General features: G+C 52.5%; 1 protein-coding gene across 3 annotated transcripts; it reads left to right on the forward strand.

Moving 5' to 3' along the window:
• The first annotated feature begins 10,962 nt into the window (after positions 1 to 10,962).
• PLD4 (phospholipase D family member 4) lies at positions 10,963 to 21,145 on the forward strand. 3 transcript variants are annotated; one of them, XM_049898785.1, is made up of 11 exons: positions 10,963 to 11,102; positions 13,317 to 13,409; positions 13,821 to 14,017; positions 14,770 to 14,950; positions 15,316 to 15,436; positions 15,936 to 16,063; positions 16,592 to 16,792; positions 17,494 to 17,633; positions 17,741 to 17,906; positions 17,992 to 18,088; positions 19,107 to 21,145. In XM_049898785.1, the coding sequence occupies exons 2-11, from the start codon at positions 13,323 to 13,325 to the stop codon at positions 19,661 to 19,663; spliced, it is 1,875 nt and encodes a 624-aa protein (XP_049754742.1). In that variant the 5' UTR covers positions 10,963 to 11,102; positions 13,317 to 13,322; the 3' UTR covers positions 19,664 to 21,145. The 3 variants fall into 3 exon arrangements, with proteins under 3 accessions (XP_049754742.1, XP_049754743.1, XP_049754744.1); XM_049898786.1 differs by lacking the exon at positions 10,963 to 11,102 and adding an exon at positions 11,137 to 11,392 and having other exon boundaries at positions 18,592 to 19,198; XM_049898787.1 differs by lacking the exons at positions 10,963 to 11,102; positions 13,317 to 13,409; positions 13,821 to 14,017; positions 14,770 to 14,950; positions 15,316 to 15,436 and having other exon boundaries at positions 15,810 to 16,063.
• The last annotated feature ends 612 nt before the right edge of the window (positions 21,146 to 21,757 follow it).

Consider the following 21,757-nt stretch of genomic DNA (forward strand, 5'->3'; position numbering starts at 1 on the left):
GGCCTTGGATTATTTGGCGGAACTAATAAAAGCACACAAACATGTAGATACATGAATTCGTCTCCAGTTGTGTAAGTATAAACCTGATCTTCAGAAAGAAGCCCACACATTTTCCATGCAAAAAAAAATGACCTTTTTTCAGTGAGATTTTTTTTTGAAAAAAAACAATTCGGAGGAGGAACAGCCAAGCAGTCATACTGTGCCACAACAAAACATAAAGTAAACTTTACCTCTGCTCAGAAGAAAATGTTATGGAGAAGACTATCTTTATTTAGCTTGAGGAAGAGCTTAAAATTATAACATAGGCAACTTCAGCTTCTGGTCATCATGGAGTAGGATTGGATTTAACTTCCCACTGTAACGGCAGGAAAACTGAACAAAATACATGAAAAAGTAGTTTTCAGACCCTGGCCAGCAGGCAGCACAGGACTGTGGCCCCTGGGAGAAAGGAAAGAAACGAGGTGAGCCTTACCATTACTCACACTTACTGACTGGGAACAGTGTCTAGATCAAAGCTCAAGGACTCTAAACAGAGCTTGGCACTGTTGCTCAGTTGAGTAGACACAAATCAGAGCGTAGGGAGGCCAAGGCAGCTAGAATTTAGAGCGCAAAATGCTGGAGAGGAGTGCACAGAGAGATCCAGAGAGGGACCACACGGCTGAAAAGAAACTCACAAGACCAGGGAAGTAACCACCAGAACACTGGAGGCTAAACAGGCCTTGGAGTTGATCCAGGTCTGGAAGTTTGATCTCCAGAGCAGAAAGAGTTCATGATACACAGGACGTTGGATGAGGTCCTCAGGGGAGAATTGCCGCATGGTGGGGCTAGATCAGCCCTAGACTAAAGGCTGCCCTAGAGCCCACTGTTGCTGTCGTTGATTGCCCTTGAGTCAATTCTGGCTCTGGCAACCCCGTGTGCGCAGAGTAGAGCTGGGCTCCGTAGGGTTTTCAAGGCTATCTATATATAACCTCCTGGAAGCAGAGCGTCAAGCCTGTCTTCCAAGGTGCCTCTGGGTGGGTTTGAAACTTTGACCTTTCAGTTAGTAGGCCAGCACTTAACCATTGGCACCACTCCCCTACGAAGCCTAAAAGCAAGTCTCAAAAAAAAAAAAAAAAAATGATTCCAAGTAACTTTGCCAAAACAAAGTCCAAACTACTTTAAGCAGCACAACAAAAGCAAGCACCCAACAACATAAAATTTGCAATGCCTAATATTCAATAAAAAGTGGCCAGGTCTCATGCCTATAAGGCTGGCATTAATCCAAAAAACACAAAATAATCAATGTTGGAGAGGTTGTGGAGAGATTGGAACACTTCTACACTGCTGGTAAAAAAAAAAATGCTGGTAGGAATGTAAAAACAGTACAACCACTTTGGAAATCGATTTCGCACTTCCTTAAAAAGCTAGAAATAGAACTACCATACGATCCAGCAATCCCACTCCTTGGAATATATCCTAGAGAAATAAGAGCCTTTACATGAACAGATATATGCACACCCATGTTCATTGCAAAACTGTTCACAATAGTAGAAAGATGGAAGCAACCAAAGTGCCTATCAACAGATGAATGGATGAATAAATTATGGTATATTCACACAATGGAATACTACACATCGATAAAGAACAGTGAGAAATCTGTGAAACATTTCATAACATGGAGGAACCTGGAAGGCATTATGCTGAGTGAAATTAGTCAGTTGCAAAAGGACAAATATTGTATAAGACCACTATTATAAGAACTCGAGAAATAGTTTAAACTGAGAAGAAAACATTCTTTGATGGTTATGAGAGGGGAGAGGAAGGGAGGGTGGGAGGGGGTATTCACTAATTAGGTAGTAGATAAGAACTACTCCGGGTGACGGGAAAGACAACACACAATACAGGAGAGGTCAGCTCAACTGGACTAAACTAAAAGCAAAGAAGTTTCCTGAATAAACTGAATACTTTGAAGGCCAGCATAGCAGAGGCAGGGGCTTGGGGACCATGGTTTCAGGAGACATCTAAGTCAACTGGCACAATAAAATCTACTAAGAAAACATTCTGCATCCCACTTTGGAGAATGGCGTCTGGGGTCTTAAATGCTAGCAAGCAACCATCTAAGATGCATCAATTGGCCTCGACTCACCTGGAGCAAAGGAGAATGAAGAACACCAAGGACACAAGGTAATTCTGAGCCCAAGAGACAGAAAGGGCCACATAAACCAGACAGTACATCAGCCTGAGACCAGAAGAGCTAGATGGTGCCTGACTACAGCCAATGACTGCCCTGACAGGGAACACAATAGAGAACCCCTGAGGGAGCAGGAGAGCTGTGGGATGCAGACCCCAAATTCTCCTAAAAAGACCAGATTTAATGGTCTGACTGAGACTAGAAGGATCCTTGTGGTTATGGCCCCCAGACCTTCTGTTAGCCCAAGGACAGGAACCATTCCCAAAGCCAACTCTTCAGACAGGGATTGGACTGGACAATGGGATAGAAAAAGATGCTGGTGAAGAATGAGCTTGTTGGATCAAGTAGACACTTGAAACTATATTGACATCTCCTATCTGGAGGGGAGATGAGACGGCAGAGGGGGTTAGAAGCTGGTGGAATGGACACAAAAAGAGAGAATGGAGGGAAGGAACGGGGTCTCTCATTAGGGGGAGTGCAATTAGGAGTATATAAAAGAAATTAAAATGGTATACTAAAAATACCCCATCTGTTATTTGTTTTATTTTTCCTCCTTTAGGATTAATAAAGAATTTTTTATTATTCCATACCCTCTGTTATGGATTGAATTATGTCTGCCAAAATTATGCTGTAAATCCTAAACTCTATGCCTGTGGTTATAATCCCATTTGAGAATGGATTGTCTTTGTGAATGAGGCAGAATTAGTGTAGGATGTGCTTTGAGTCAATCTCTTTTGAGATATAAATGAGATTAAACAATCGGGCAGAGGAGAGAGAGAGTAAGATAGATGCTGTCGTGAATTGAATTGTGTCCCCCCAAAATGTGTGTCAACTTGGCTAGTCCATGAGTTCCAGTATCCTGTGTGTTGTAAATCCTACCTCTACGATGTTAATGAGGTGGGATTAGCGGCAGTTATGTTAATGAGGCAGGACTGAATCTACAAGATTAGGTTGTGTCTTAAGCCAATATCTTTTGAAATATAAAAGAGAGAAGCAAGCAGAGAGACACGGGGACCCCACACCACCAAGAGAGCAAAGTCAGGAGCATAGTGGGTCCTTTGGACTCAGGGTCCCTGCACTGAGAAGCTCCTCAACCAGGGGAAGATTGATGACAAGGATCTTCCTCCAGAGCCGACAGAGAAAGACTTCCCCTAGAGCTGGCACCCTGAACTTGGACTTCTAGCCTCCTAAACTGTGAAAGAATAAATTTTTCTTTGTTAAAGCCATCCACTTGTGGCATTTCTGTTATAGCAGCAGTAGATGACTAAGACAGAATTTGATACCCAGAGTGGGTGCTGCCCTAACAGATACCTAAAATGTGGAAGCAGTTTTGGAATTGGGTTATGGGTAGAGATTGAGTTTCAAGGTACCCAATAGAAAAAGCCTGGATTGCCTTAAAGAGACTGCCAGTAGAATTATGGACGTCAAAGGCGATTCCGATGAGGGCTCAGAAGGGAGTGAGGAGAGCTGTATCATCTTAGGGAATACATATGGTGCCAACAACAGAATGCTGTTAGGTTTGGGGACGTTAAATGTGCTTCTGATGAGGCTTTAAAAGAAAATGATGAACGTGTGATAGGACAATGGAGGAAGGGCGATGCTTCTTACACAGTGCTAGAGAACTTGTCTGAATTTTGTTCAAATGTTTGGCTGAAGGTAGAACTTGCAAGTGATGAACTTGGATATCTTGCTGAGGAAATTTCTAAGCAAGATCCTAAAGGGGCCACGTGGTTTCTTCTTGCTGCTTGTAGTAAAATGCTAGAGGAAAGGAATGGACTTAAAAATGAACTGTGCTAAATGAAAACAGAACTTAGATATTTCGAATATCCTGTTGTACAAACTAAGGACACGTGTCCTAGAATGCTCACCAAGGTTGTGGCTGCACAAACTTTTGGTAAAGAGGTTAAGGCTGTGACTGACAGATTCAGGAATGAATCACCAAACAAGCAAGGTACGCATGGGCTTACCTGTGCTTACTTACTAGTCTGTAGTGCACAATTTCACTTATTTTTCACCACATCGAAGATGTGGTGAAACCCATATGAAAGAACCAATGCCAAGTTCTTCATATAGCCCAGTTTCTTGGATTGTTTGCTCAGCATACAGACTGAATAAGTATGGTGAAAGGATACGACCCTCACGTATGCCTGTCCTGACTTCAAATCATGAAGTATCCCCTTGTTCTGTTCAAATTACTGTCTCTTGGTCCATTTACAGGTTCCTGAGGAGTACGATTAAGTGTTCTGGAATTCCCATTCTTACCAATGGTATCTATAATTTCTTATGATCCACATAGTCTAATGCCTTTGCATAATCAAGAAACCACAGGTAGACATCTTTCTGGTATTCTCCGCTTTCAAGCAAGATCCATCTGACATAGGTAATAATATCCCTCATTCCATGTCCTCTTCTGAATCCGGCTTGAATTTCTGGCAGTTCCCTGTCTATATACTGCTGCAACCACTTTTGAATGATCTTCAGCAAAATTTTACTTGTGTGTGATATTCATATTATTCAATAATTTCCACATTCGATTGGATTACCTTTCTTTGGAATGGGCACAAGTATGGATCTCTTCCAGTCGGTTGGCCAGGTAGCTGTTTTCCAAATTTCTGGGCATAGGTGAGTGAGCGCTTCCAGCACTGCATCCGTTTGTTGAAACATCTCAGTTGGTATTCCATCAATTCCTGGAGCCTTGTTTTTCATCAGTGCCTTCAGTGCAGCTTAGAGTTTTTCCTTCAGTACCATCGCGGTTCCTGGTCATATACTACCTTCTGGAATGGTTGAACGTAAACCAATTCTTTTTGGTAAAGTGACTCTGTGTATTCTTTCCATCTTCTTTGATAGTTCCTGTGTTGTTTAACATTTTCCCCATAGAATCCTTCAATATTGCAACTCAAGGCTTGAGGTTGTTCTTCAGTTCTTTCAGCTTGAGAAATTCCTAGCATGTTCTACCCTTTTGGTTTTCTAACTCCAGATTTTTGCACATTTCATTATAATACTTTACTTTGTCTTCTCAAGCCGCCCTTGAAATTTTCTGTTCAGCTCTTTTACATGATCGTTCCTTTTGTTTGCTTTAGCTGCTCTACTCTCAAGAGCAAGTTTCAGAGCCTCTTCTGACATTTTGGGGCTTTTTCTTTCTTTCCTGTCTTTTTAATGGCATTTTGCTTTCTTCGAGTATGATGTCCTTGATGTCATTCCACAACTCGTCTGGTCTTAGGTCACTAGTGTTAAGTGCGTCAAATCTATTCTTGAGATGGTCTCTAAATTCAGGTGGGATATACTCAAGGTCATATTTTGGCTCTCGTGGACTTGCTCTGATTTTCTTCAGTTTCAGCTTGAACTTGCATATGAGCAATTCATGGTCTGTTCCGCAGTCGGCCCCTGGCCCTGTTCTGACTGAGGATATTAAGCTTTTCCATCATCTCTTCCCACAGATGTGGTCAATTTGATTCCTGTATATTCCACCTGGTGAGGTCCATGTGTATAGTCGCCATTTAGTTGTCGAAAAAAGGTATTTACAATGAAGAAGCCGCTGGTCTTGCAAAATTCCATCTTGCGATCTCCGGCATCATTTCTGTCATGAAGGCGATATTTTCCAACTACTGTTCCTTCTTCTTTGTTTCCGATTTTCACATTCCAATCACCACTAATTATTGATGCATCTTGATTGCACGTTTGATCAATTTCAGCAGAAGTTGGTAAAAATCCTCAATTTTTTCATCTTTGACATTAGTGATTGGTGTGTACATTTCAATAATAGTCATATTAACTGGTCTTCCGTGTAGGCGTATGGATATTATCCTATCACTGACAGTGCTGTACTTCAGGATAGATCTTGAAATGTTCTTTTTGACAATGAACGTGACGCCATGCCTCTTCAATTTGTCATTCCGGGCAGAGTAGACCATATGATTGTCTGATTCAAAATGGCCAATATCAGTCCATTTCAGCTCACTAATGCTCAGGATATTGATGCTATGCGTTTCATTCCATTTTTGACAATTTCTAATTTTCCTAGATTCATGCTTCGTACATTCTCTCTTTCTATTATTAATGGATGTTTGCAGCTGCTTCTTCTCATTTTGTCTTGCCACATCTGCAAATGAAGGTCCTGAAAGCTTGACTCCATCCGCTTTGTTCAGGTCGACTCTACTTTGAGGAGGCAGCTCTTTCCCAGTCATCTTTTGAGTGCCTTCCACCCTGAGGGGCTCATTTTCCTGCACAAGGTCAGACGATCTTCCACTGTTACTTTCGAGCTTTTCACTGGCTCCTTTTTTCAGAAGCAGAGCACCAGGTCTTTCTTCCCAGTGTCTTAGTCTGGAATCTCAGCTGAAGCCTGTCTGCCATGGGGGACCCTGCTGGGGTTTGATCTGTGTCAGTTTGTTGTACTGTGGTGGCTTCGGTGTTGCCGTGATGCTGAAAGATATGCCACAGGCATTTCAAATAAAATAACTTAAGATAATAAAATTCACCCTTCACTTAATAGGGTCTAATGTAAATTTGTAGTTTTACTACTTCACAGAGCAAAGACTTTCCAACACTTTAAATCATCTACCTCTTTTCCATCTTTTGCCATTTTATGCTATTTTATCAGACACTTAAATTCCACACATACTTACTCTCTACAATAAAGTATTAATTCGTATAAATAACATACATTTAAATTTATCAGGATATTTGGCTTCTCTGGTCTCTTCTTTCTCTCCTGCATTTTCACGTTTCCATCTGGGATCATTTTCCAAAAGACCTTTATTTAATTTCTTCTTGGTGGTGGTTTTTTGTTTGTTTGTTTTCTTTTGTTTTGAGTGCAGGTTTGTGATGATGAATTCTGTCAATTTCCTGGAAGGGGTGTGTTTGGAAATGACTGTTTTTGACTTTCTTTTTTACTTGATTTAGAATTCTAAGTTGACAGTTTTTTTGCCCCAGAATTTTCATAATATTGCTTCATTTTTTTCCTGGCTTCCATTGTTCAGAAAAGCCAAAAACCTTATTGTTGTCCCTTTAAAGGTGGTATCTTCTTTCTCTCTGTTTTAAAGACTTTTCTCTTTGTTATCAGGGTTTTACTATGGTGTGTCCCGGAGTACTTTCTCTGTGTTTGCCCATCCTGTGATTTGTAGCACTTCTTTCATCAGTTTTGTTAAAGCCACCCACTGTGGTATTTCTGTTATAGCAGCACTAGAGAACTAAGACATTGGGTGAGTAATGTCCTCCTCATAAAGGGAAGCTTTGGATCTCAGAATGTGCTATCGGCTTGCTGTTTCATTAAGCTAACTCATAACTGCTGAGTCCACGTCTTACTAAGCTACAGAAAAGAGAAGAAAATGAGACTTTAGGGTCATCTGGGCTTGGCTCTTCTCAGGCTCCCTTGCTTTCATGTGAGCTTGGGGTTCAAATTCATACGACTCCAGACAGTCAGAGGACCTCCAGGGTGAGAAATTGAATCAAAGTGATTATGGGTTGATAGCAATCCCTGCGTCCTGCAAAACTGGATGCAAATCATCTCTAGAGAAAGGCATTCTCAATCCCAGCAGGGAAAAAAAATGACAAATAAAAACGGTATTGAAAAGGTGAGCAAAGAGCAAAAGAATATAAAATATAGATAGACGTGGAAAAGCATCGCATTGAAAACTATAATCACAAAAAAAAAGTTTAAAAAAAACCCCAATAAGAGGGTTAAATGGCAGATTAGACAGTATTAAATGACACAGGAAGCATCAAAAGAAGATGGAAGGAATATACAGAGTCACTGTATCAGAAAGAATTGGCTTACGTTCAACCATTTTATGAGGTAGTTTTATATGATCAGGAACTGCACTGGTATCGAAGGAAAAACTCTAAGCTGCACTGAAGACATTGATGAAAAGCAAGGCTCCAGGAATTGATGGGATATCAGCTGAGATGTTTCAACAAACAGATGGAGCACTGGAAGCTCTCACTCATCTATGCCAAGAAATTCGGAAGACAGCTACCTGGCCAACCAACCGGAAGAGATCCATATTTGTGCCCATTCCAGAGAAAGGTGATCCAGCAGAATGCAGAAATTATCAAACAATATCATTAATATCACACACAAGTAAAATTTTCCTGAAGATTATTCAAAAGTGGTTACAGCAGTACATTGACAGTGAACTGCCAGAAATTCAAGCCAGATTCAGAAGAGGACGTGGAACAAAGGATATTATTACCTATGTCAGATGGATCTTGCCTGAAAGCAAAGAATACCAGAAAGATGTTTACCTGTGTTTTCTTGATTATGCAAAGGCGTTAGACTATGTGGATCATAAGAAATTATAGATACCATTGCTAACAATGGGAATTCCAGAAAGCTTAATTGTACTCCTGAGGAACCTGTAAATGGACCAAGAGGCAGTCATTCGAACATAACAAGGGCATGCTGTGTGAATGAAAGTCAGGAAAGGTGAGGGTAGTATCCTTTCACCATACTTATTCAACCTCTATGCTGAGCAAATAATCCAAGAAGCTGCGCTGTATGAAGAAGAATGGGGTATCAAGATTGGAGGAAGATTCATTAACAACCTGCAATATGAAGATGACACAATCTTGCTTGCCGAAAGTGAAGAGGACTTGAAGCACTTACTAATGAAGATCAAAGACCACAGCCTTCAGTATGGATTACACCTCAACATAAAGAAAACAAAAATCCTCACAACTGGACCAATAAGGAACATCATGATAAATGGAGAAAATATTAAAGTTTGTCAAGGATTTCATTTTACTTGGATCCGTAATCAACACCCATGGAAGCAGCAATCAAGGAATCAAATGAATTATTGCATTGGACAACTCTGGTGCGAAAGACCTCCTTAGAGTGTTAAAAAGCAAAGACGTCACGGTAAGGACTAAGGTGCGCCTGATCGAGCCATGGTGTTTGCAATCACCTCATCTGCATATGAAACCTGGAAAATGAATAACGAAGACTGAAGGAGAATTGATGGCTTTGAATTGTGGTGTTGGAGAAGAATATCAAATATACCATGGACTGCCAGAAGAACCAACGAATTTGTCTTGGAAGAAGTACAACCAGAATGCTCCTTAGAGGCAAGGATGATGAGACTACGTCTCACATACTTTGGGCATGTTATCCGGAGATCCCTGGAGAAGGACATCATGCTTGGTAAAGTAGAGGGTCAGAGAAAAAGAGGAAGATCCTCAAAGAGAAGGACTGACACAGTGGCTGCAACAATGAGCTCAAGCATAACGATTGTGAGGATGGCGCAGGACTGGGCAATGTTTCATTCTATTGTACACAGGGTCGCTAGGAGTCAGAACCAACTCGGCAGCACCCAATGACAACCATGTATGTTGTTTATATGACACATAACTAAAGTGTCTTTAGATACTATTGTATTATTTTATTTAAGATAAGAACACACAATAACTAAACAAATTATTTCTTTTATAAGGATCGGCACAGAGCTGGTTCCTATGAGGCAGAGGTTAAAGATGTCTCAATGTCCAGCTCTTCCAAGCTGCTGTACTTCTCCGTCATCTCTAGCACCAACTACTCTCTCTCCCCTCAGTACTCTCCCTCCTCTCTTGGATTCCCTAATTCTCCGTAACGTCTCACTGAACTCACGAACTGTATAAGGGCAATGGCTCACACAGATGTGGAGGCTGGCGAGTCCCAAGTCCATGGGTCAGGCATAGGCTTCTCCCAACCCATGTGGCTTCCAGGGCTGACGAACCTAAACCGGCAGTTTAGATCACAGGCTACTGGCTCACGAGGCTGCGGCAGCTGGTGAATTAGGTCAGACAAGAGGTTGCTGGCTCATGGGGCTGCGGAGGTTGGCGAATCCCAGAATCAGCGGGTCAGATGACAGGCCTCTGGCTCAAGTCCCAAGAACCAGAGGCTAGGCAATCACGAACTGGATGTGGGATCCAGATGTAGAGAGTGAGAGCCCCACCAGGGTATCCACACATATACCTTAGATGTAGGCCACACCCAGGGAAGGGCTTAACTTTAGTAACAGTGGGGCTTGAGTCACGCCCTCCTGCAAGGCTGCAACCCAAGACACACCGCATACCAATCCTGCCTCATCAACACGCAGAGGTCAGGATCCACAACACATAAAATGGAGGACAGCCACACAATACCGGGATCATGGCCCAGCCAAGTTGACACCTAACCCAAACAGTTACAAGTTCCATATACCTTATTTGCACAGTCCCACTCAGTCACTGTGTATGAGTCACATAGACCATGGCTAGAAGGGCCACGTGAAATAACTCATTACACTGCAAAAACTTAAGGTAAAACAACGCAGAACTCATCAGGCACCTGCCTGGGATTGCCCTCAAAGACTAGCCTGAGCACTCAGAAGAGTCCAGTACCTCCCCACAGGACTGTCCATAGGACCTCGGGGAGCTGGGAGCACCCTAACACCCAGTCGGTACCCCAACTTGCTTGGGGGCACCGCCCTGGCAGAGCTGGCTCCATGCCTTGGTGGACCGTGAGCTGGGCCTGAGAGGCTGCATGTTGTGGGGAGCATCCTGAGCACGAGCCTTTCACACACCCACCTCACGTTCTCCAATATGGGAGTCCCAGCTGTGCCCCCACACTCTGCAGGTTGTTGGTCCCAGCTATAGCCCCTTGTGTTCTCCAGGTTGCGGGGTCCCAGCCAAGGCCTCCATGTCCTCTAAGGATGGGGATTCCAGCCACCTCCATTTCCCAACCTCCCTTGCAGCTAAGTGACCATGTGACTAAGTTCGGAATCATGGGGTCTAAGGGGAGGTGCCTGCCCTGCTAGGAACCTAGAGGTGATGAGGCCGTGAGGCTGCCGGTCAACCCTGGAGATTAGGAGCTGTGAGCTGGAGGGCAGCTGGGTCCCCGAGGCTGTGGAGCTGCACTCAGACCTAGTTGGGTGGGACGGAAGTAAACTTCTGCGTCTTTGGGTCTCAGTGGCTGCAGGTGAGCCTAACTCGTCTCTGTGGGCCTATGATCGTGGCCCCCCCACCCAAGGAGGTGATTTTCTCAAGCTAAGGGCCCAGGCCACGACCCCTAGCCCACTCACCCTGTCCAGATGTCTGTCCCAGGGTGGGGAGAGGGATACCAGGACAGAGAGGAAGTGGCTGGTAGGGGAAGCAGCAGCTGCAGAGCAGGGCAGGTGGGCGCGGCCAGAGGTAGCACTGAGCCGCCCAGAGAGCAGGCTACTGCAGGCTGCACTGCACAGGACGGACGTCAAGGCAGCAGCCCCAGAGGTGTGTGGTGGTGAGGCTGGGCTGGGTGGGGAGGGAGCCAGGGAAGGTCCTGGCAACCCCAACTCCTGGGGCCTCGGGGGCTTCCTGCTGGTCCTGGGACCACAGCTGTGCCTGGTGCCTGGCAGGTCAGGAAGTCGGAGCGCCGGGCGAGGGGTCACCCTCATCTGTGACCCCTGCCGCCTGCAGGGTCCTGAGGCTGTCCACAAGGGCTGGGGAGGCCGCTAAGCCTCCCCACAGTCCCCACAGCCTGGAGATGCCACCACTAGTGGGTCATTCTCTCCAAACGGCTGGCCCTGTTTTAGGGACACATGGCACATGGGGCCACTGCTGGGGGCTGGCCTCCTGCAGGCCCTACCCATCTGTGCCTCTGGGATGTCAGAGTTGGGGGAGTGAAAGCTCTGGGAGTTTGTGGTCCCAGGAGGCATCTTGGATGGCTCCAGAAGGGGAAACATTTTGGGGTATGTGGTGCAGGGAAGGGTGGGGAGCAGCCTCTCCAAGGATGTCTTGGGGGCCCCTTCACCTGGCCACAGCCCAGGACATCTCATTGGTGCCTCCCCCAAGTCAGTGAAGGAGGGACTGGGAAGCCTGTCACTGACCTGTGGATAAGGGCATCTGGGTTCCCTTTGTGGGGGGGAACCCTGGGCAGCGAGGGGTGTCTGGACCTTGTTGACTATCGCTGAAATCTCCTACACTTGCAGCCTCTCTCACAGAGGTTTCTGGGGCATCACAGCCCAGTACCACTCTGGAGTTCCAGGCCCACTCCCGGGTCCGGCCCCTGGGCTGCAGGGGCCCAAGCCTCTGACCCTCGGGGGACAGCCCAAGAGAAGCCCAGGGCCTTGAGCCCCAGCTGCTGCTCCTGGTCGGGTGTGTGGTAGCCCCAGCCCCAGACCACACGGCCCCACACACCCAGGCCCGGGAGGGAGGTGCTCATATCTCTGAGGGTCTCGGGGAAGCGGACAGTGCTTCACACAGGTTTCCCTGCGCCCCGTGGTGGACCCGCTGACCTCCAGGAGCAGCCTGCTCCTGTCCACCACAAGAAGGCATCTTCCTGGGGCCTCAAGACCCCTAGGAGGGGTCAAGCTCAGTCCTCTGCCCCAGGACCACAATGCTGAGGCTGATCTCACCCATGCAGGCCCTCTGCCCTCGGGGTCTCTAGCGGCCCAGCAGGGGGGCCATTTTGGGGCAGGACCAGGAAAGGAAAGTGGTTATTTATAGGTCTGTGCAGAGAGGCTGAACAGAGAAAGCAGAAGCATTATCAGACTTGTTTGCATCGCGGTTGAAACAAGGAACTGAGATTCGGACTCCCAGATACCCCGAGAGAGGGAGACCAGGGAACCTCACAGCCGCGTGGCTCCCCCACCTCAACACACACCCAAAACCAAAGAAAAACAGTTGCTCTCTGGTGGACTCCGGCTCATGGCAGCCCCCCGTGTCAGAGTGGAACTGTGCTCCGTGGGGTTCTCAGTGGCTGCTCTCTGGTGGACTCCGGCTCATGGCAGCCCCCGTGTCAGAGTAGAACTGTGCTCCGTGGGGTTCTCAGTGGCTGATTTTTCTCAGAAGTAGATTGCCAGGCCTTTCTTCTGAAGAACTTGTAGGTGGATTTAAGCTTCCAGGTTTTCAGTTAGCAGCCAAGCGTGTTAACTGCACCGACACAGAGACACTAGTAAAAGGTCAGGTGCTGGAAGGGCCCTGCCACCTCGGGGCTCACGTGGAGGCTGCTCCCAAGAGACCACACTGCCTGGGCTGAGGGTTGAAGGGTGGAGCCCAGAGGCTGGCCGGGCAGCCCCAGACCTGGGCAGCAGCCTCAGACAGGAGCGGGGAGGTTCCTGGGGCTTCCAGTGGTGCCTGGGGGCCTCGCCAAAGGGGTGTCGCAGCCCAGCAGCCAGGCTGCTCCTTGCTGGTGACTCCAGGCTGCCCCTTGCAGGTGGCAATGAGACCTTCACAGAGACCCATGGGGACCCCCTCGTGGCCCTGCTCCACACCCCACCACAGCCTACGGGACAGTGAGGCCAGCATGGTAGGATGGGGGTCCCGAGGGAGAGAGGGGAGGGGTGTAGGGGGTAGGGGTCCCACAGCCTCACGGGGCCCCTAGGCCAAAGTGGGGAGGACAGAACCCGGTCAGCCATGGGGGGCTTGGGGCATGGGGTACCCCGACCAGTGAGCCAGGCGAGCCCAGCAGCTTGAGCCAGGGGATCCGCCCACGTGCCTCAGCCACTGGGGTCTGGGGAAGCAGACAGTAACTACGTGGCTGCAGCATCAGAGGCGATCCAGCCCCCTTGACACTGCCCAACATGGGGGCACCATCCCACTCTGCGCCATCCCCTACCGCAGCTACACCCCTCCCCATCAAGCCCGGACAGCCCCATATCTGTCCTGGAGCATCCAGAGTCACCCCAGGGCCCAAGGATGATTCCTATCTCCATGGCAGGTGCTGGGGATCCTGGCTGTACTGTGCTTTGGGGCCCTGACTCTTGCCTTGCTCCTGTGGCAAGCACCCCCTCCTCCCACCTGGGGCCAGGGACATCCTAAGGAAGAGCCTGCTGGGTCTCAGGGCCGTGGCTCCCGCCTGGCTTGGGAGCACTGGGGAGAGGAGGCGGGGTCCAGGCGGCAGAAGGATGAGTGCCGGTAAGTGTGCCATTAATCCCCTGGGAGAAGCACAATGTCCACCTCCACTCGAGTCCGCCATTAGATCCCCTCAGAGAAGCCCTGCCTCCTCCTCTGCCTGAACACACCATTAGACTCCTAGGGAGAAGTAGGGGTCCCAGGGAGGGCAGGCAGTGAGGCGGGGGGCTGGTGGAGAAGGCCATATCCTTCCATGAAGACAGAGCAGGCTGGGCACAGAGAGCTAGTGGTCCTGGGTCCCTTGTAGCAGACACTGACTGGGTGTGGAAGAGCCACCTGGACTCTGACGTGCTGACATATATCCTACCGGCCTGGACCAAGGCCCTTCACCACCCTTTTGTCCCCCTCCTGGGGGGGTGGGCAGGCACTATTCACACGCCCAGGACAAAGCCTGCCCCATGGTGCACCTGGCTCACCACCTCATCCTGCACACCTGGAGACAAGCCCACACCACCTCCTGGCCAAGCCCCTCTCCTTCTGGGTCAGCGACACCAGACCCACCAGCTCTGCTCCACTCCTGTGGGTAGCCCTCTCAGTCAGGGCTGGGGTAGAGCTTTCTGGGCCACCCCACCAGCTGCCTCCCCAGCTGCGCTGCTGGGTGGTGACGTCCCCACTGGCCGCTGGGTCAGACCTGACCCTGCCCAGTCTGTTTGATGCCCAACTTCCTGCTCTCCCCTCCACTCCTGAGGGAGCAGGTTCTCCTGAGCAGGAGGCTGTGCTAACGTGGCTTAGGCTTCTTTCTGCCCTCTCTGCAGGCTTGTCCTCGTGGAGAGCCTCCCCCAGGACTTGACGTTTGCGCCCAGCCCGGCGGCCCAGCCCCTGGCGCAGGCCTGGCTGCAGCTCCTTGACACTGCCCAGGAGAGCGTCCACGTGGCTTCCTACTACTGGTCCCTCACTGGGGCTGACATCGGCGTCCATGACTCATCCTCCCAGCTGGTGTGCCCCCCAGTTCCTACCCCAATGGCGAGGCCCCTCCCTACTTGGCCACACAATTGTGCTGGGCTATAAAAAAAAAATAAGGCCAGGCCCCAGGGCTTGGCTTGTGGTGGAGAAGGGACGGGGGGCCTGGGGCAGGTGTCGAGGGGCCTGGAGGACAGAGCTCTAGAACTGATCCTAGCCTCAGGTCCTCAAAGCCCCAAGTGCTTGGACTGACCCTGAGCTGTGGCTGGCTGAGGCCAGCTGGGGCAGCCTCCTGGGCGAGGTCTGGGGCCTGTTGAGGGGCTAAGGGGAAGAGGGCCAGCTGGGGTCACCCCAAGGACCATATTCGGACAGCCAGCCTCACGGCTAGCCTGGCCCCCCAGGGAGAGGCTGTTCTGCAGAAGCTGCAGCAGCTGCTGGACAAGAACATCTCCCTGGCCGTGGCCACCAGCAACCCGACACTGGCCAGGAAGTCCACGGATCTGCAGGTGCTGGCAGCCCGGGGTAGGTGCCTGCACCACCACCAGGCCCTGGCCCTCGGGACAAGGACAGAGGAGGGCAGGGCTGCCTGGGGGGAGGCCAGGAATGCTCCAACCCTGCACCTCCCCAGCCAAGAGGGAGGGAAGGGGCTGGGCTCCAAGCTCCTTCAGTCTGTTCCACCAGAGTGGGCTGGTCCTAAGGAGCGGAGGGTGTCATCTCCCACGGGGCAGAGGGCCAGGTGGTCCCAGCTCCCGGGGCGGGGCAGGGGCTCAGGCTGGGACCCCTGCCAGGAAGCAAGAGCTGGGGACAGTCCTTACAACCTCGAGCCCTGGAGCCAGGCTGCCTGGAGGCCCTGGGCCAGTCACCTGTCCACACCTGAGGGCCCTCATCTGTAACGTAGAGATGATAACCTCACCAACTGAGCAGCTCTAAGAACAGGAGTCAGCTCAAGGTAAGAGCATAGACTTACGTCAGTTGGCCCTTAATAAGAGCTAGTTCTTCTTGTCTCCTTAACCTTGGCCAGGTGCCCAGGTGCGGCAGGTGCCCATGAAGCAGCTCACTGGGGGCGTTTTGCACTCCAAGTTCTGGGTGGTGGATGGGCGGCACCTCTACTTGGGCAGCGCCAACATGGACTGGCGGTCCCTAACACAGGTAAGTCAAGGGCACAGGGGGCAGGTCACCTGGAGCTGTCCGCTTCCCCCCCTCCCCCGCACCCTGGGGGCTTTTCAGATGCCCAGGTCCATCTAGAGAAAGTGGGTGTGGTGAGAAGTCAGCCAAGGGCAGCTGGGTGCCATAGCATGTGGTTCACATGGCAGTAGTGAGACCAGAGGGGGCTGGTTAGACAGTCACGGTACCACACGGCGCTGCTGAACTCAGGCTGAGGAGGACCATTCAGCCACGTGGAAAGACGTCTCAGGGACATCCATCATCCACAGAAGTACGCAGATTCCAAATATGATCCCTTTTTAGAAGTCGAAGTATGTTACAAACCTGTCAAAGGGCAGAAGGTCGCATCGGCCGTCGCTGTGAAATTAAGGGATTTTTAGTTTATACTTTGATCATCAGACTACATGTCACTCCCGAACACCAGGGGCTGCGTACCCCTATATGCCTGGCTAGGGCGGGAAGCCCACGTACCCAGCAGCCTCACTCCCATAGCCGCTGGCCCTGGTCCTGCAGGTGAAGGAGCTCGGGGCCATCATTTACAACTGCAGCCGCCTGGCCCAGGACCTGGAGAAGACCTTCCGGATCTACTGGGCACTGGGCACGCCCCAGGCCACCCTCCCCAAAACCTGGCCTCGGAACTTCTCGTCCCACATCAACCGCTTCCAGCCCTTCTGGGGCCGCTTTGAGGGGGTACCCACCACCGCCTATTTCTCGGTGAGGGGTTGACGGGGGGCTGAGCTCCTCACCTTTCTCCCTGGTCTACCCCAGTGCAGTCCCACCAGGAACCTGTGGGCTTGGGCCGTAACCCCAGTCAAGGGCAGGCTGGCTGTCAGCAGGCTCATCTCCAGGAGGGGTTGCCCAGTCAGCACCACCTACAGGAGACAGGCAGCCAGGGAGGTGTTGGGGGGCCCAGTGGCCCTGGGGTCTCCAAACAGACTGCAGGGTGGGGGCAAAGGGACTTCGGCTTGGTATCCAGGGATGATGTGGGAAGGATCTGCTGATCTCTCAGGAGCTTCCCAGCTCAGAGATCCTCACTTGGGCAGAGGAAGGATGGGGATGGGGGGCTGGACAGCCATGCCAGCCAGAGACCCTCCTCCATTAGAGCACAGGGGCGGGACGAACCCTGAGTCATGGGCCCACCTGATTGAGTGGAGAAGCCTTCTTCTCTAAGGCAGAGGGGATGGGCCAGCTGGATCCCAGGGCCAGCTGGATCCCAGGGCCAGCGCCCTCCTGGTGTCCCAGTGAGGACTCGCAGCAGCTGAGGGCCCCTGCCCAGGGTTCCCTCTCCTCTATGAGAACATGAGCCACTTTGTCCCCAAGTGCTGGAGGGCAGTGCAAGAAGCGGGTCCGGGGGCTGAGTGCCCAGCAGAGGGGTGGGCACATTGCCCTCAGCCCTCACGGAGCCTCCCTGGTAGGCCTCGCCACCTGCGCTCTGCCCCCACGGACGGACGCGGGACCTGGATGCACTGCTGGCAGTGATGGGCGAGGCCCAGAAGTTCATCTATGCCTCAGTGATGGAGTACTTTCCCACCACCCGCTTCAGCCACCCTGCCAGGTGCGTTGGGCAGAGCCAGAGGCCCTGCAGGTGGGGCTGCTCAGCTGACAGGCAGCTCGGGCAGGTCCTCCACTGCAGATACCCACCCCAGCCCTACCCTTCCCCAGGTACTGGCCAGTACTGGACAATGCCCTGAGGGCAGCAGCCTTTAGCAGGGGCGTCCATGTGCGTCTGCTGGTCAGCTGTTGGAGCAACACAGACCCCACCATGTTCCCCTACCTGCGGTCTCTGCAGGCCTTCAGCAACCCCTCGGCCAGTGTCTTTGTGGATGTGGTGAGGGTCCTTCTTGGGGGGCTGTGGGGAAGGCAGTGCCTCCTCTCCCCCTGCCCAGCCTGACACCCCTCTCTGTGCCCTGAAGAAAGTGTTCATCGTACCAGTGGGGAACCACTCCAACATCCCATTCAGCAGGGTGAACCACAGCAAGTTCATGGTCACGGAGAAGGCGGCCTACATCGGTGAGCACAGGGCGGAGAGCCAGTGGCCACGGGGTTCCACGACCTGCTGTGTCTGCTGAGGGGAGCCGGGGGCTAAGCGGGTGGATGTGACACCCACAGGCCACACAAACCCACAGAAGGGGACATGTCCTCAGGGCAGTGGCAGGCAAGGGTGCTGAAGGGGGCATGGTCTTGTGCCCAGCATTGACCCCACAGTACAGAGGGGCTGCCAAAGGGGTCTGGGTCCCTAGTGGCACAGCTGTCACCTGACCACACTGGGCAGGTCGGGAAATCCTGAGCACTGAGTCGCCAGGATGCCAGCCAGGCCACCTGTGCTCCCCTGCCTGGGCCTGCCCAGATGTCTGGGTGAGTTCCACATCTGAAGAGCTGGCTGGCCCTCCGCACTGAAGCCACGGGCTGCTCGGCTGGAGGCTGTATGCCCACCGGGCCCAAACCTGCAGTGGAGCCAGGGGCTGCAAGAGGCCACGTGAGCGGTGATAAGCACCTCTCCCCCACCTCCCCAGGCACCTCCAACTGGTCTGAGGATTACTTCAGCAGCACCTCAGGCGTGGGCCTGGTGGTCAGTCAGAGGGCCCCCAGCACACAGCCAGGGGCCCCCACGGTGCAGGAGCAGCTGAGGCAGCTTTTTGAGCGGGACTGGGGCTCCCGCTATGCAGTGGGCCTGGACGGAGAGGCCCCGGGCCAGGACTGCACCTGGCGGGGCTGAGGCCAGACTTCCAGCTCCAGGACACGCCTCTACCCACCCCCTACCCTGTGCCTGTGCTCCCAGCATCTCCTCCCGCCCAATTCCTGGGGGTGCGGGTCAGGACTGCTCAATGCTACCACCGCTGTCTGGGCCTTTGCAAGCACTGTTTGCTCCCCTCTGCTCTCCAAATCCGGCACCCCTGAGCCTCACTTCTTCCAGGGAGCCCACCGGCAGACCCCTCCTCTGACTCCTCCTGCGAGGCCTAAAGATAGATGACTCCGCATGCTTCCCCCTCCCTCTCTGAATCCAGCACCGCGCCCTCTTCCTTCCCAGCCCCAGGCTGGCGGTTCTGCCCTAGCACCCTGCTCAGGCCAGTCTCCACGCGACCGCCAGTGACCAACAGGGCCTGTGGGAACCCTGGGCAGAGCAGCTGGAGTGCGTTCGGACCCACGCAGAGCGCCATGCACCTCCGGCTCCAAGTTCGCATGGCGTACGGGGCGAGGAGAGGAGGGTGGAAGCCTGAGCTGGGACCGAGGCCACGAATCCCCGGACGCCAGCCGAGAGCTGCGCCCCTGGAGCCGGTAGAAGGGCGGAAGCTGGTGCGTCACCGACCTCTGGCCCCTGAGCGGTCGGGCAGGTGCGGGCGAGACCTGGTGCCCAGAAGTGGAGAAGGCCTGCAGTTGGGACGGGAGGGTGGCACGGAGCTGGGATGTGAGCCCCACACGCCATCCTGTGGTAGCACACCCTCCCCTGGGAACCACCCAGGCTCCTGCAGAGGCAGCACCCTTACCTGGGTTTGGCTATGTCGTTCCCACCCTTTTGTTACAAGTGCTGGGTCAGCAGCTGGTCTCAGCATCCCCTGGCCTCTCTCGCCAGATGGTTCCGGCTAAGGCCTCAGGGCCCACCCGCCCTGGTGGAGGCCCCCTGGCTGCACTGGGCTGAGCTCACGATGGGCTCCCTGCTGCTGAAGGGGTACCAGACGCCAGAAGCTGGGGGTGGGCACAGACCCTCTCCTACTCTCCCAGAGCCTTTGGGGCAGTCCTGGGCCTCCGTTCCCTGCCCTCCCCAGACCCCTCTGCTCCGCAGAGATTGGTGCAGACGCGGTGCAAATCCTTCTTCTGTGTGACCAGTGCCCCCCACTTCCCACATCTAGAGGACACTTCAGGCCTCAGCGCTTCATCTTTGTGCAAGTCCCCAAACCCAGCCTGCCCCTCCGCCCTGGGGCCTATGAGGGTCTGGAGAACGTGCATGGGAGTGCAGTGCCAGCAACCCAGGCAGCCCTCTAGGGCCCCCGAGCTGAACTAGCCAGTCTGTGTGAGCTGCACTCATCCAAGCCCCCACCTGCTGTCCACTCTCCTGGGCCCTCTGCAGCCCACATGCCCCTCAGGATAGGACACCGTTGCAGACCCCAGTTAAGCCATGCAGAGCTGAACGTGTGGGCTTGCTCTCTGGTTCTTGGTCCTACACTGCACACCTGCCAGGAGCTCAAAGACCACCCAAAGACTCCAGCTGGTGCCAGGAGGACTCTGGGCTCGGGCCTGACCCTCACTTCAGAATGGGGCTGGCCTATGAGCCCAGCGGCCCTCAGCCAATGCAAGGCCCCTTGCAGGCAGACTTTGGGTCTGGCCACCGCCCTCAGTGGCAGCCTTGAAGGCTGCTCCAAAGCAGACCTCTGCAGAAGACCCAGCATGACGAGGTTTGGGAGGCCCCAAAGCTCAGTGATGTGACCCCTCCTGGGCTGTGGCAGACAGCCTCTAAGATGCCCCAGTGAGCCCACCTCCTGTGTTCATGGCCTGTGTAACCCCCTGCCGGAGTGCGGGCTGGGTCTTCAACTTGCCTGTAACATGGGGTATGGCCAGGGTGGCAGTTTCACCCTTTTGTCATTACGTGGCATGAGACCGTACCACCCGCCTTGCCAGGAGACTGTCCCTTGCTGGCTGCCTGTGACAAAACAAGCTGCCTCTGGAGGGGTCTGTGTAGCAGGGAGCTGAGAGCACCTCCAGCCAGCAGGAAGCAGAGGCCCCCAGCCCTGCAGCCTTCTAGGTCTGAGGGCAGCAGGCATCCTCAAGGCCTGGGAGCAGAGCTTCTCCAGGCGAGTCTCAGCTGAGGCAGCAGCCGCAATTGACCTGATTACAGTCTGTGAAGCCCTGAGCAAACCCCAGCTGACCTGATTACAGTCTGTGAGGACCAGAGCAGACCCCAGCTGACCTGATTACAGTCTGTGAGGCCCAGAGCAGACCCCAGCCGAGTTCTGCCGGGACCCCTGCCCCACTGAAACTAGATGATAAATGTGTGTTGTCTTAATCTGCGGGTGTGTGGTGGCATTGTTACACAGCCCGGGAGCCATACACGGGACACTGTAGTGGACAACTGGAGGCCACCAGGAAGTCGGGGGGCGGGGGCGCTGTGCTGCCCAGCAGCTCCACATGTGGTGTGAATAGCTGCTTGCCAGCCTCTAAGGGCCACTACCCAAACTGTGACTCTAGATTCAGAGAAGAAAGCACCCTGGACCAGGCAGAGCCACTGCTGTGCTCCCAGTGACCACTCCCTCCCTCCCCACTTGCGACTACCAGGCTGCCCAGCACTGTGTCCATCCCTTTCCAGAAGGCCCCTCACTCTCCAGCCTGGGTGATCCTCCCAACCAGCCATGGGAAAGACATGGCTTGCCCACAGTGGCACAGTGAGAGGAACCCGGGCCCCTGCTTCCTGGCCAGTGCTCCGGTCTCTCTGGGTAGCCCTGGGGTGGACAGACCCCTCTGGTCCCACAGTCCCCTGGAGAACTCACTCCAGCTCTTGCTGCCACACCCATGGCTATGAGAGACTGTTGGCAGCAGCCAGCCTGGGCTGGGAGGAAGCCGGGCCCCGTGCCCAGAGTGCTGCATGCCCACAGACCAAAGCGGGGATTTGACCATGCCATAGTTGTAGACAACCTCTTGAAGCTCACTCTGCTGCCTACTGTGGACTGTGATTCCCGTGTGCGGCCC

This window comes from Elephas maximus, chromosome 10, assembly GCF_024166365.1.
Source record: "Elephas maximus indicus isolate mEleMax1 chromosome 10, mEleMax1 primary haplotype, whole genome shotgun sequence".
NCBI lineage: Eukaryota > Metazoa > Chordata > Mammalia > Proboscidea > Elephantidae > Elephas > Elephas maximus.

What these genes read in the sequence shown, in the direction of transcription:
- PLD4 (XM_049898785.1), top strand. Translation starts at nt 13,323, where the DNA reads ATGAGACCTTCACAGAGACCCATGGGGACCCCCTCGTGGCCCTGCTCC. An exon ending in GGGACAGTGAGGCCAGCATG is followed by an intron (nt 13,410 to 13,820) that starts GTAGGATGGGGG and finishes TCTCCATGGCAG; the next exon opens with GTGCTGGGGATCCTGGCTGT. An exon ending in ATGACTCATCCTCCCAGCTG is followed by an intron (nt 14,951 to 15,315) that starts GTGTGCCCCCCA and finishes CTGGCCCCCCAG; the next exon opens with GGAGAGGCTGTTCTGCAGAA.